Raw genomic sequence first — 14,042 nt, 5'->3', positions numbered from 1 at the left:
GGAAGCATAGTGTACGCACCTATGTTGAACTTCTATCGCACCACTGTAAGGTAGCCAACCGTGGCGAATCGGAGGTGCAGGGGAAGGACAACAAACTGCACGCAAAAAGCACTTCTGTTGAAATGGGTTTTCAATTTACTTTCGTGGTGCAGTGAATAGCAGTGCTGTATAGTAGTTTAGTGTGTAGTGCCGTGTATAGTAGTGTATTGTATAGTATAGTAGTGTATAGTAGTGTAGTGTATAGTTGTGTAGTGTATAGTGGTGTAGTGTATAGTAGTGTACTGTATAGTAGTGTATAATAGTGTAGTGTATAGTAGTGTAGTGTGTAGTGCCGTGTATAGTAGTGTAGTGTATAGTGTAGTGTATAGTAGTGTAGTGTGTAGTGCCGTGTATAGTAGTGTAGTGTATAGTAGTGTAGTGTTTAGTAGTGTACTGTATAGTAGTGTAGTGTATAATAGTGTAGTGTATAGTAGTGTAGTGTGTAGTGCCGTGTATAGTAGTATAGTGTAGTGTATAGTAGTGTAGTGTGTAGTGCCGTGTTTAGTAGTGTAGTGTATAGTAGTGTACTGTATAGTAGTGTAGTGTATAGTGTAGTGTATAGTAGTGCTGCATAGTAGTAGTGTACTATAGTAGTGTAGTGTATAGTAAAGTCACGTAGAAGGGAAACAATAAAAAAAAAATATTTTTAAAATAATAAAAACATTTATATTATTTTATTACTTCCCTTCTACGTGACTTTACCGAAAGAATCAAGAATATGAATCCCTGCAGTCACGAAATCTTTAAATCAAAATTTAGTGTATAGTAGTTCTGTATAGTAGCGTAGTGTGTAGTGCAGTGTATTATATGTAGTGTGTAGCATACTGTGTGTAGTGTAGATTGTAGTCTGTAGTAGTGTCGTGCATAGTGTGTATATACGTATGTTGAACTTCTTTCGCACCATACGTAGCCAACCATGGTAATCAGAGGTGCAGGGAAAGCAAAGCAAACTAAACAGAAAAAGCAGTTCTCTAGAAACAAGTTCGTCAATCTAGTTTTAGTGGTGTAGTGTATGGTCGTGGTGTATAGGAGTGTAGTGTACAGTAGTGTAGTGTATAGTAGTGTATAGTGTAGTAAAGAGTGTAGTGTATGGTGTAGTGTAGTGTATAGTAGTGTCATATATACTGTAGTGTATAGTGGTGTATAGTGTAGTGTACAGTAATGTAATGTATAGTAGTGTATTGTATAGTCGTGGTGTATGAGAGTGTAGTGTATAGTGTAGTGTCCGTTTATTTGTTTCTCAATGCTCTTTGTCCAAGTGAGGGTCACAGCAGCAGCACGCTATACACAACACTACTATACACAACACTACTCTACATTACTATATACTATACTACCATACACTACACTACTATACACTACACTACTATAGACTACTATGCACACACTATGATACACTACACTACTGTAGAATATACTAATATACACTACACTACGATAGACTACACTACTCTACACTACATTACCATACACTACACTACTATACACCACACTACTATACACTACCATACACTACACTACTATACACTACACTATACACTCCACTTCTATGCACTACTATAAACTACTATACACTACACTACTATAAACTACACTACTATATATTACACTATACACTACACTATGCACTACTATAAACTACACTATAGACGACACTACTATACACTACCATACACTACACTACTATACACTACACTATACACTCCACTTCTATATACTACTATAAACTACTATACACTACACTACTTTAAACTACACTACTATATGGTACACTATACACTACAATATACACTACTATAAACTACACTATAGACTACACTACTATACACTACACTACTATACACTACTACACTATGCTACTATACACAGACTCTGGCACTTCCTGGGGAATTCCCAGGCGTTCCCAGGCCAGCTGAGCGACATCGTCCCGCCAGCAGCGTTGTTCTTGGCCGGCCCCAGGGTCTTCGTCCGGTGGGACGTTCCTGCCCGGTAGAGTTCCAGGGGGAGTCTACCGGGGGGTGCGGCATCCTTACCGGGTGCCCGAACCACCTCAACTGGCTGCTCTCGATCTGCAGGAGCGGCGGCTCGACTCTGATGCTCTCCCAGATTACCGAGCTCCTCTCCCGATCACGGAGAGTGGTGAGGCCCGGCAACCCTGCGGAGAAGCCTCTTTTCGGCCCCTTGTACCCGCGATTTCATCCTTTCGGTCATTACTCAAACCTCACGGCCATAGTTGAGGGTGGGAACGTAGATCGACGGGTAACCCGAGATCTTCGTTCGAGAACTCAGCTCCCGCTACACTACTGCGGAACGGTTCAGGAACCTGGATCATTGCGGACGCCGCACCAATCCCACGGCTGAGTTCTCACTCCCAATAGCCATCACTCGCAAACGAGACCCTGAGGTGCTTAAACTCCTTCGCGAAGGGCAGCTGTTGCCACCCCCCCTCCCCCCCTCACCTGGAGAGAACACTCCACCATTTCCTGGGAGTGAACCATGGACCGCAGATATTGAGGTGGCGATCCTCATCCCTCATTCCAGCCGCTTCACACTCGGCATCGAACCGTTCCAAGTGCACGCCGGATATCACAGACCGACGAGGTAAAGAGGACAATGACATCTGCAAAATAGCAGTGATGCCACCTCCTTGCCACCCATATTGTATACTCTCCCTACCTTGGCTGCAGCCTTGACATCCTGTCCATGGAAATGACAAACAGGAGTGGAGACAAGATGTACTCTTGGCGGAGTCCAACACCCACAGTGAACGACTTTGATTTAGCACCAAGAATATGGACACAGCTCTCACTCCGGGAATAGAGGGGACCGGATAGCACATGAAAGCGGCACGGGTACATCGTGCTCTCACAGCACATCTCACAAGACATTGCGGGGAACATGGCCACATGCGCTTTTCCAAGTCGACAAAACAGAGGTAGACTAGAGAAGCATATTCCCATGACCCCTCAAATATATGTGAGAGGGAAAAAGAGCTGGTCCATGGTTCCACGACCATGATGGAATCTGCATTTCTCCTCCTGAATTTGAGGCTCGACCACTGAGTGGAGCCTTCGACTCCAGCACTCTGGCAAAGCCTTTACCTGAGACGCTGAGGAGTGTGATCCCTCGGTAGTTGGAGCACGCCCTCTGGTCCCCTTTCATACAAAGGGGAACCACAACCTTAGTTTACCGAATCCAGAGGTACTGCACCCACCTTCCATGCAACATTGAAGAGGCGTGTTAACCACGGCACTCCTGCACTGCCCAGAGCTTTCAACAACTCTGGGCTAATCTCGTCCACCCCAGCAGTTTCGCCGCTATGAAGGATCTCGACCGCCACAGCGATTTCAGCAGCCGTGATGGATCCGACCACCCCCCCCCCCCCCCAGCTGTTTCCAAGGCTGCCTCCTGAGAGGGGGGCACGCCCACCGGGTTGAGGAGTGCCTCAAATTGTCCCTTCTACCTCTCCACTACCTCCTCAGTTGAGGTCGATGTTACGGCACCACCCTTACTGAGAACAGCCCCGGGCCACGTCCCGTTGATCCCTTCAAGGCGTCGGATGGTTTTGCCAGGACATCTTTGAGGCCCTCTCCGTGGCCTCTCCAAACTCCTCCCATGCTCTGGGGCTTTCTCTTCGGCGACTGCAACCACTGTCGTCCTCTTGGCAAGCCGGTGCCTCTCAATCGGAAAGCCTCCTCCTTCAACTTGGGAGCTTCCCTCACCACCGGAGGCCACGAGCAGGTCCTAGGTTTACCGCCATGACAGGCACCAACTGCCTGCAGGCCACAGATTTTCGCAGCTGCATCCATAATCGAGGTTCTGAACATCGTCCACTCTGACTTAATGTCCATGACCTCCCCTGGAGTGCAGGAGAACTTATCCCAGAGGCGGAAGTTCAAATATTTCTGCACCGGGTCTTCCGCCAGATGTTCCCAGAAAACCCGGCACTATTCGCTTGGGGCTTCCACGTCCATCTGGTTGGTTGCCCCAAAAGCGTCGGATCCAACTTACCACCAGGTGGTGATCAGTCGACAGCTCTGCCCCTCTCCTCATCCAAGTGTCCAGAACATACGGCCTTAGGTCCGATGATACAACTATGAAGTCAATCAGTGACCTTCGGCTCAAGGTGCTCTGGTACCAAGTACACTCATGAGCATCCTTGTGTTCTGACACGGTGTTTGTTTTTGACATTCCGTGTCTAGCGCAGAATTCCAATAACGTCTCAGATCAGGGGAGCCATTCCTCCCAATCACGCCTCTCCAGAATTTCTCCATCGCTTCCCAGGTGAGCATTGAAGTCGCCCAGTAAGGCTGTGGAGTCAGTAGGCGGCAGCTCTGTCGAGCACTGCACCCTACCCGTCTCCAAGAAGGCCGTAAAACTCTGAACTGCCGTTTGGTGCATAAACACAGACAACCGGGGCAGAGTTTTCCTTTCTGAGACCCAAAGTCCCATTGAGGCGACACTCTCATCCACTGGGACAAATTCGCAACGACAAGCGGTTCTAAAGAAGTTATTTCGTCAAATCTAGCGCAATTATACACGTCATTAATCATTGGCGAGCTAACACACTGGCTGCGGACGCCGTACACAAATCACTTTCTACTATCGACTAACAATGCAAAACAATCGCTCGTTTCTGACAATGTTCCCATTTTTTGTTTTTCTTTTCTCCTCGTCAAGACGTTCAACCAGCAGAAACACGTGGCGCCAAAGCTGCACTATCAGCAAAGCGATCGCCTCCGCCCGGCGACAAAAATGATACCGGGCCCCACGAAGTGGCGGCCGCCGCCGTTGCGGGACGTCACCTTCGCCTCGTCGGCCGCCAAAAGCATCGCCACGGTCGTCAACGGCAGCTCGGGGACGCCGCTCAGCGTGGGCGACACCCTCCTCGTCGAGGTCCAGATGCGCGACTTCGCCGGGCGCCCCAAGCGCCACGGCGGCGACTTCCTCCTCGCCAGGCTCTCGAACGCGAGGCTCGGCGCGGCCGTCTCGGGCGCCGTCACCGACCGCGGCGACGGCACGTACCTCGTGTCCTTCCGCGTCTCGTGGCCCGGCGAGAGCCGCCCCGAGGTGGCGCTCGTGCACTCGAGCGAGGAGGTCGCGGTGCTGGAGAGGGTGCGCGAGGCCGTGCCCGACAAGGTCAGCTTCTGGGGCACGTTCGTGTCCGGCGGGCGGAAGGAGCGCTCAGCCTGCCACGTGTTCCTGAACGCGACGGTGGGAGGCGGCGAGCTGTGCGACTTTGGGGACGCGGAGCGCGGCGAGGCGTGGTCGTGCGTGAGGCCGGGGGAGCTGCCCTGCTACTCGCTGGAGGGCTACTCGTCGTACAACAAGTACGCGCGCATCTTCACGGCCGAGGAGCGCCAGCTCTTCTCGAGGTGAGAAATCGGATGGGTTGGAAAGATCGGATTTTGACCCCCCTCGCACCCCCTCAACATCTCAGCGTCGGCTTGCGATGGTTTCGTCGTGGGCCCACCAAATGGGATTCACGATCGCTTTGCTTTTTAACACGTCGGCTTTCGTGACCAATGTCATCCATAATAAAGGTTATTTATTTATTTTTCACACAAAAAAATGTTAGATCGCGTAAATGTATAAATGTTAAAAGCTGCCACCACCCGACACAGCCAACTGTTTGTTGGGTTCTGATCGTGTACAGTGGAGGGGTCGCGAACCCTTGTCCACTTGACACAGCCAATTGACCCTTTCCCTGTTCCAATGACGTATGTGTATGTACGTGTATATCTAAGTGTTCACGTACATGCACGTACATAAGTGTCCTGCTGATGTAGATACCACTGGTGCTTCATGTCCTGCAGATGTAAATGCCACTGGTTTTCCTCACGTTCTGTAGATGTAGATGCCACTGGCTCTTCATATTCTGAAGATGTAGATGCCACTGGTTCTTTATGTCCTGTAGATGTAGATGCCACTGGTTCTTCATGTCCTGTAGATGTAGATGCCACTGGTTCTTCACATTCTACAGATGTAGATTCCACTGGTTCTTCACGTTCTGCAGATGGAGATGTCACTGGGTCTTTATGTCCTGTAGATGTAGATGCCACTGGTTCTTCACATTCTACAGATGTAGATGCCACTGGTTCTTCACGTTCTGCAGATGGTACGCGTTTGAATGGCGAGGCATCTCAAGTGGAAAGTCAGTGGCCTTGTCGTTGGTGTTAATTTTTTGTTTCTTTCTCTCTTTCATGTCACTTGTGCGGCAAAAGGAAGAAGGGGTAAGGAGAAAACAACTTCTTTGTTTATTTAAGAAGAACAAATTTACCCGTGACAATTTCAGTAACAAAAGAGAAAATGTCACGTGCCCTGCCACATTGGATAGCGCTAAGCAACTGTTTCATTCCGCTTAATAGCAGTAAGAATATTTAATACTTCGTGTGTATTTCACTAAAATCACATATTTCTAGCCCCATTTTGTTAAAAAAGAAAAAAATCTCACTTCTGGCCCGTGTTCAGGAATTCCTTGTTAGGTGTTTGAGTTTGCTACTCGTTGTTGTGTTCACGTTGTTGTCCTTCCCCTGCATCTACGATTAGCCACGGTTGGCTACGTACGGTGGTGCGAAATAAGCTCGATGCGCGTGCAATCAAACAATCGATGGATTGCATAAAGTGGTGCATCGGTGCACCATTACAGCAGAATGGGAACGATACAGGGGGCATAGAGCAGCCACAGGAATGAAGACTGAACCCCGTCACAATCTCAGTGGCTAATACCGACCGAGCAAATTCATTTGCGACTGCGCGCAACGATTAGCGTAAGAGAGGTGAGTAGCAAATTAAAATAAATAAATATTAATGAAAAACAAAAAGAGACAGCTTTATTTAAAATTATACATTTTATGGGAAGGAGAGTCATGTGTCCTGACTTTTGAGCCACCCAGTATATCAACAACTCTATGTGTCCTGACTTTTGGGCTACCCAGTATATCAACAACCCCTACGTGTCTTGAAATTTTTGCCACCCAGTATAACAACAACCCTATGTGTCTTGACTTTTGAGCCACCCAGTATAACAACAACCCTATGTGTCCTGACTTTTGGGCCATCCTATGAATTAACAACCCTATGTGTCTTGACTTTTGGGCCACCCAGTATAACAACAACCCCTATGTGTCTTGACTTTTGAGCCACCCAGTATAACAACAACCCTATGTGTCCTGACTTTTTGGCCACGCAGTATAACAACAACCCCTATGTGTCCTGACTTTTGAACCACCCAGTATAACAACAACAACCCTATGTGTTTTGACTTTGAGCCACCCAGTATAACAACAACCTTATGTGTCCTGACTTTTGGGCCACCCAGTATAACAACAACTCTATGTGTCCTGACTTTCGGGCCACCCTGCATAACAACAACCCCTACGTGTCCTGACTTTTGAGCCACCCAGTATAACAACAACCCTATGTGTCCTGACTTTTGGGCCACCCAGTATATCAACAACCCCTACGTGTCCTGACTTTTGAGCCACCCAGTATAACAACAACCCTATGTGTCCTGACTTTTGGGCCACCCAGTATAACAACAACCCCTATGTGTCCTGACTTTTGGGCCACCCAGTATAACAACAACCCTATGTGTCCTGACTTTTGGGCCACCCAGTATAACAACAACCCCTATGTGTCCTGACTTTTGGGCCACCCTATGAATTAACAACCCTATGTGTCCTAACTTTTGGGCCACCCTGTTCATGTTTTGAGGCACCCTCTCCCACTAACACAATCTTCGTTGTCATTCACAGTGGGCAGCTTCACGAACCCATACCAATAAGCTACACGTTGCAAGCTAATGCAAGCAACGGTAAGTTGTCATTTTGACATCAACCAATGTAACAACGATCATAAATCAGAACCAAGTTTGTTTTTACTACGTAGCATATTGATATTAAGCTTTCGTGACTGCAGGAATCTATACTCTTTGGTTCTTTCGCTAAAGTCACGTAGAAATATAATAATGGATCACGACGTTTCGATCGCCACACATGCGATCGCTATCCCACCTCAGGACGATCGCTTGCGCGGCGATCGAAACGTCGTAATCTATTATTATTATTAGTTTTCTACGTGACTTTACCGAATGAACAAAAGAGTATGCAGCACATTCTCTATCTCTAGCTAACTGCTATCGTGGGCCAACCACAGCTGAAAAGACACCCCGGTGAATAGGAAGATGCTGACTACCTCGCCTGATGTGCGGGAGGTTCGTGGGTTCGATCCGGGACCCTGACGATGCCCGCTGTATATTTGGAGTTTCCGTGTCTCTCCTCCGTTGTTTCCCTCCCCCTTTAGAGTCAACATGCAGCGCATTTTCTTTCTTGGGTCTTTCGGTAAAGTCGCGTAGATGGGTTCAAAGGAAATAACAAGAGTGCCATCTACGGATCTCTTCCGCAAGGAAGGACGCCGGCTGGATGTCTGGATGGCGTCTGTCTCAAATTTCTCCGTGGAAATGTTCATTACCACTGGTGATAGGGGAGAGCCCATTGGGGGTACCTTCATTCTGTTTGTAGAATGTAACATTCCAGGTGAAGAAAGTGTTGGTATAAGGCAGTGCCTTACCAATGTTTATCCTACTGTTAAAAAGTTACCGTATCGACTGCACCGTACTTACCACTCCAAAATCTCGAAGACTCCCGCTCTGCGAGCCCATGTTACGTAGCGCCGCTCACACTTTTTATGTTTCAGCAACACGGCCGCGTTTGCCGATCACCGGACTGGTACACGCACCCACCTTGGACATAATGACGTTGGAAGCGGGCGGACAATTTTTCGCAGTGCCGGGTGAGATGTAGCGTGCGACACGGATCTCCAATCTCCCTCTTTCACTCCCCTCTCCCTTCCCCTCCACGTGCGTCCAGTCGAAGTCCCGACAACGAGGTGCGTGCCCGGGTTAGGATTGCCAAGCCCCAGCGGCTTTTACCTCAAGGGCGCTTGGCAGTCGACGGTGTGCGGCGCGAGGCGCTTCGACACGCCGGCGAACGTCACCGACTGCTTGAGGCACAAGGAGGTGTACCTGTTTGGCGATTCCACCATCAGGCAGTATTGGGAGTACCTCAACAAGTTCGTCAAAGGTAAGGGGCCGCTGATGGCGATCGTCGTCGTGTGTCGTCGTTCGCAACAAAGGCGGTGGTTTGTTTGTGTTTGTTTTGTCGGGGTTGGATCGCGTGAATCTGAATGTGTCGTTTAACCCGCCACCACCCGCCACAGCCCAATCAGCAAGAGGTTTGTCACGTAAACAAAACGTGGCCAGTTCGTTACCAGTTCAGCAACAGACCGGTTGTGTGTTGGAGATTAAACCCACTACACACATTTAAAGTTTGTGTTTTACGCGATCTAACCCAAAAAAAACCTCTATCATGGATGAAGCCTACTGCACGGTAAACTCACAGCGGGAATCGAACTCGGGTCGCTAGGTCCGTAGCGCAGCGCAGCGCTAACCACTACACTATCGCAATGTATTGTTCATATACTAATATGTTTAACCCTTCCTTCCTTTTTTAATTTTACAACATAATACAGAAATTTTGATTTAAAGCTTTCGTGACTGCAGGGATTCATATTTTTGGTTCTTTCATGTACATATGTAGTGGAGTAGGAAGGTGTGCTGGGGAATCTGCGCGATTGTATTGATCACACGGACAGTGTGGGGTTATTTGGGGGCTAGCCTATGGAAGGCGTAAACAGCGTGGGTCGCTTTAGGACAGGCACGTGCAGAAGCTGCAAGGTGACGTCATTGGTTGGGCCAATCAAGGTAGACGGGAAGCAACGGCGGTGATTGGCTGGTACTGTTGCCGGGGCTGGAGAGGGGCCGGGATGGCTGAGAGGAGGCAGGTGGTGGATGACGCGTTGTGTGCGGAGGCACGCGGACCAATTGATTAGCGATAATGAGAAGGGGGATACATTGGGAGGAGAGACAGAGAGTTGGGGAGTCGGAGCTGAAGAGAACGGTGAGTGGAAGCTGAGGAGAGTTGGGGTCCGGAGTTAGAAGCCAGGACGGTGTGTAGAGTTAGCAGAGCTCAAGCAGACGAACCAGTTGGCAGTGGAGTGAGTGTAGAGTTAGCAGAGCTGAAGAAGACGAACCAGTTGGCAGTGGAGTGAGTGTAGAGTTAGCGGAGCTGAGGAAGACGGAACAGTTAGCAGTGGAGTGAGTGTAGAGTTAGCTGAGCTGAAGAAAACGAAGCAGTTAGCAGTGGAGTGTGTGTAGAGTTAGCTGATGAAGACGAAGCAGTTAGCAGTGGAGTGAGCAAAGTGATAGCGAAGCTGAGCAAGACGGAGCCGTTAGCAGTGGAGAGAGCGTAGTCATAGAGGAGCTGGAGACGAGGTGTGTGGAGACAGAGAAGTGAGATTGGGTTTCGCTGTGTGCGACGACGCTGTATAGCGGAGGAACTGAGGAGGATAGCCAGCAGTGGAGAGAGCGTAGGCATAGAGTTGAAGACGTGTGTGCGGAGCAAAGCGACGTGATGCTGGGAACCAAGGTGGTGAGCGAGACGGGCGAAAACGGCGAGTGAGCCGTGGTGTCCAGGATACGGTGAAGTGTGGAGGACGTGTGAAACGATGAAAATAAAGAAGTCGTTGAAGAAAGACAAGAGTTGTTTGTGTGAAGTTCAACCACTACACATATATAAATGTGTCGTTAAAGACGCCACCGCCCAACACAGACAATTAGTAAGGGTTGTCACGTAAACAGAGCATCCCACAGGTTAATCCCCATTGACGAATGGTGACTTGTATAGGCATGCATTTAAACAATGCGTTATTTGCTGATTCGCTTCCACGAGGCAACTAAAAGCCTGTAGCTGTCCGTACGTTTACAATTATTCATTGTTACCTCTTTCGCTTTCGATACAACGGTCCGATTTCTCACCGCCGCTTCAGCATTGCACACTCGGGCACGCACGTACGAATGCGCGCAACCAAACGCGTGACGTAGGGGCGCATTCTCCGCGTCACGCACTCGTCTGTTCTCTCGCGCAGCTTTGAAACGCTTCGACCTCCACAAGCCCGGGACGCATCAACCGAAGTTGGCGATCGACAACGAGAACAACATCATCCTGGAGTGGTTCTGCCACGCCTACCCGCTCATCACGGCGTCGTACACCTACAAGGAAGACGTCCGGCACATCGCCCGTCGCATCGACGAAATGTCCGGCGGGAGCCACGTGGCGGTGGGCATCTGCCTGGGGGCTCACTTCACCGTCTTCCCGCTGGCGGTTTTCCGCACGCGAATGCGCAACATTGGCGAGGCCGTGAGGAGGCTGCTGCTGAGAAGCCCCGAGACGAGGGTCGTCGTCAAGTTGGCCAACACGCGAGACTCAGGCAACCCCGAGATATTCAACAACTGGAGCACGTTCAGGATGAACGAGATCACCCTGGAGGTGTTCAGGGGCGCGAACGTGGCATTCGTGGACGCGTGGGACATGACCGCGTCGATTAACTCCGCTATAATTCACCCCGTCGAGGGGATAGTGAAGAACCAGGTCGACCTGTTTCTGTCATACATTTGTTAGATTTCAGCAGCGTTCGGTCGAAGAATCGCCGGGGGAAATCGTTTTTTTTCGTGGTGGTTTCAAAGTTGGGGTTTTTTTTGGAAATGGGGGAGAGAAAAACTGGTCACTCTTGTATATGTGCAAAATCATTATGGCATTTTAAATGGCTGCATTAATTTTTTTCCACGGGATAGATCAGGGAAGGGTGAGTACTCTTATTGTGAAAGGGGCGGTGATATAGGGGCCAGAGGGGAGCGGCTGTAGGGAATAGATCAGAGAGGAGGCGGGTACGCAGATTTTAAAAGGGCGGTTGCTAAGGGTAAGAATTTTCAGGAAGTGGTGCGTTGAAGTTCCCGTCTGTGCGAATCCGCGTGGCTGTTCCACTCTTTATCTATTAAAAAAAAACATGAATACCACCACCGCGCGACTACGTCCAGTTTGACACGAAACAAATCACGCACAGAGCGTACACGCTGACGAGTGGGAAGAAGGGCGGGAATCCCCCGCAGGTGTCACCGGACTGCCCCAAGGTGTCCCCTTCCGGGCACGGTGCAAACTCATCGTGCCCTCATCCCTTTCTGGCTGTGCCCCCAGATGTTGCGAAATCCTTAACGATCCAAGGATCATGAGGCCAACCTCCCCCCCCCCCCCCTCTTCATGGAAGCTGTGGCACATCACACTCCTAGCGCAATTGGCGAGCATGGAGCATTAGAGACGTAATCTTTTGGGAAAAGGAGTTTGGGGGAGTTCGAGACCAGGTGGGCCACTTTTGTACAGAGTTTTAAATTGGCCGGTCGGAATAACGGGACCCTGGAAAAAGAGGGTTGGATAGCCCCCTGGGTGTTTGAGTGGGAGCGAAACTCGGAATGTGTGTAGGGTATGTTGAACTTCTTTCGCACCGCATGCAGCGAACCATGGCAGCGTTGAGTCTATGGGCAGTGTTGAATCTATATGGGCAGTGTTAGTCTATGGGCATTGTTGAATCTATGTGGGTAGTGTTAGTCTATGGGCAGTGTTGAATCTATATGGGTAGTATTAGTCTATGGGCAGTGTTGAATCTATATGGCCAGTGTTAGTCTATGGGCAGTGTTGAATCTATATGGGTAGTGTTAGTCTATGGGCATTGTTGAATCTATATGTGTAGTGTTAGTCTATGGGCAGTGTTGAGTCTATGGGCATTCCCTTTGTTTCTATTCGGTAAAGTCACGTAAAAAACAACAACAAATAAAAAAAATTCACGGCGTTTCGGCCACAACACAAGTGGCCTTCATCAGGTGAAGGGAGCAGACTGTCTAGAGGACAGCGCTGGAGTGAACACAGCCAAGCTAAGACCACGACCTTTCAGCTGTGTGAGAGGAAGCAGAGCGCCTTGACAAAGGAATTAGCAAAATCTTCATTAATCAGAGTAGCACCCCGATTTCGGACAATCTGAAAGCAGTACTGGCTAGGGGGCTGAATTTTGCTGTCACCCCAAAACACATACCAGTGGATGATATCATCTCTCAGGTCGATGGAGTCCTCAAAGGCGTAGGACACATCCAAGCAGACGTTGCGAGAGCTGAAATAGCCACTATTCTTATGAACGCTAAGAAACCCATTCGTAACATCAGCAAAAATGAACGCTCTGAACTCGCGAATTTAAAAAACAGAAGTGAAATAGTCATCCTCTCAGCCGATAAAGGCAACGCTACTGCAATTTTGTATAAAGATTCATACAACAACAAAATCCAGAATCTGCTCAACGATGAAAGTTACTCCAAAATCAAAAATGACCCTACTAATAGCCTAACGATAATAACCAACTAGATCATCACCAGTTCGACCCTCCTAATCGACCCAATTAAACGTCATTCCCCAAGATTCATAAAGAAGGCACCCCATTACGACCCATCGTATCCACGATCAACTCCCCTGCCTATAGACTAGCCCGTTTTCTGTCAGATACCTTGCTGCCTTTCACTGGAAAGACCGCCTCAGCAGTACTTAACTCAGCCCAATTGGTCTCTATGGTCAAAGACGTTGTACTGTCCCCTGACGATATCCTTGTCAGCTTCGATGTGGTCTCTTTGGTCACCAAGGTCCCAGTACCTGATACCATTGAAATAATTGAAATTTGGTCCAACATGGACTAGACCCCGATACACCTGCACTGGTTAGGCACTGCCTCAACAATATCTACTTTACTTGGAATGGCTCCTTCGACAAACAAAATGAGAGTACCCCCATGGGATCCCCCTTATCACCAATGATAGCCAATATTTTCATGGAGAAATTTGAATCAGACGCCATCCAGACTTCCACCCTCAGACCTTCCCTGTGGAAGAGATATGTAGATGACACTTTCGTCATTTGGCCACATGGCCTCCCGGCTTTGAACCTTTTCCTAGACCACATTAATCCCAGACACCCCGCCATCAAATTCACCATAGAAGTGGAGAAAGATGGCAAGCTACCATTCTTGGATGCTCTGTTTGAGAGGAGACCTGATGGCTCATTGGGACATTC

General features: G+C 48.9%; 1 protein-coding gene across 1 annotated transcript in view; it reads left to right on the top strand.

Annotated features, from left to right (window-relative positions):
- Positions 1-11,956, top strand: part of LOC116956979 (NXPE family member 4-like) — a 28,952-nt gene extending 16,996 nt beyond the window's left edge. The window contains exons 4-9 of the mRNA XM_076054928.1: positions 4,720-5,414; positions 6,809-6,818; positions 7,666-7,855; positions 8,910-9,122; positions 9,825-9,998; positions 11,026-11,956. Coding sequence (XP_075911043.1) covers positions 4,720-5,414; positions 6,809-6,818; positions 7,666-7,855; positions 8,910-9,122; positions 9,825-9,998; positions 11,026-11,558 — 1,815 coding nt within the window. The 3' untranslated portion in view covers positions 11,559-11,956. The remainder of the gene's footprint in view (positions 1-4,719; positions 5,415-6,808; positions 6,819-7,665; positions 7,856-8,909; positions 9,123-9,824; positions 9,999-11,025) is intronic.
- Positions 11,957-14,042: the final 2,086 nt, after the last annotated feature.

This window comes from Petromyzon marinus, chromosome 68 (genome assembly GCF_048934315.1).
Source record: "Petromyzon marinus isolate PM22_M1 ecotype Great Lakes invasive population chromosome 68, UKy_Petmar_22M1.pri1.0, whole genome shotgun sequence".
Classification (NCBI taxonomy): Eukaryota; Metazoa; Chordata; class Hyperoartia; order Petromyzontiformes; family Petromyzontidae; genus Petromyzon; species Petromyzon marinus.
Note: the sequence above shows the minus strand (reverse complement) of the source record. Positions and strands in the feature narration are given on the sequence as shown.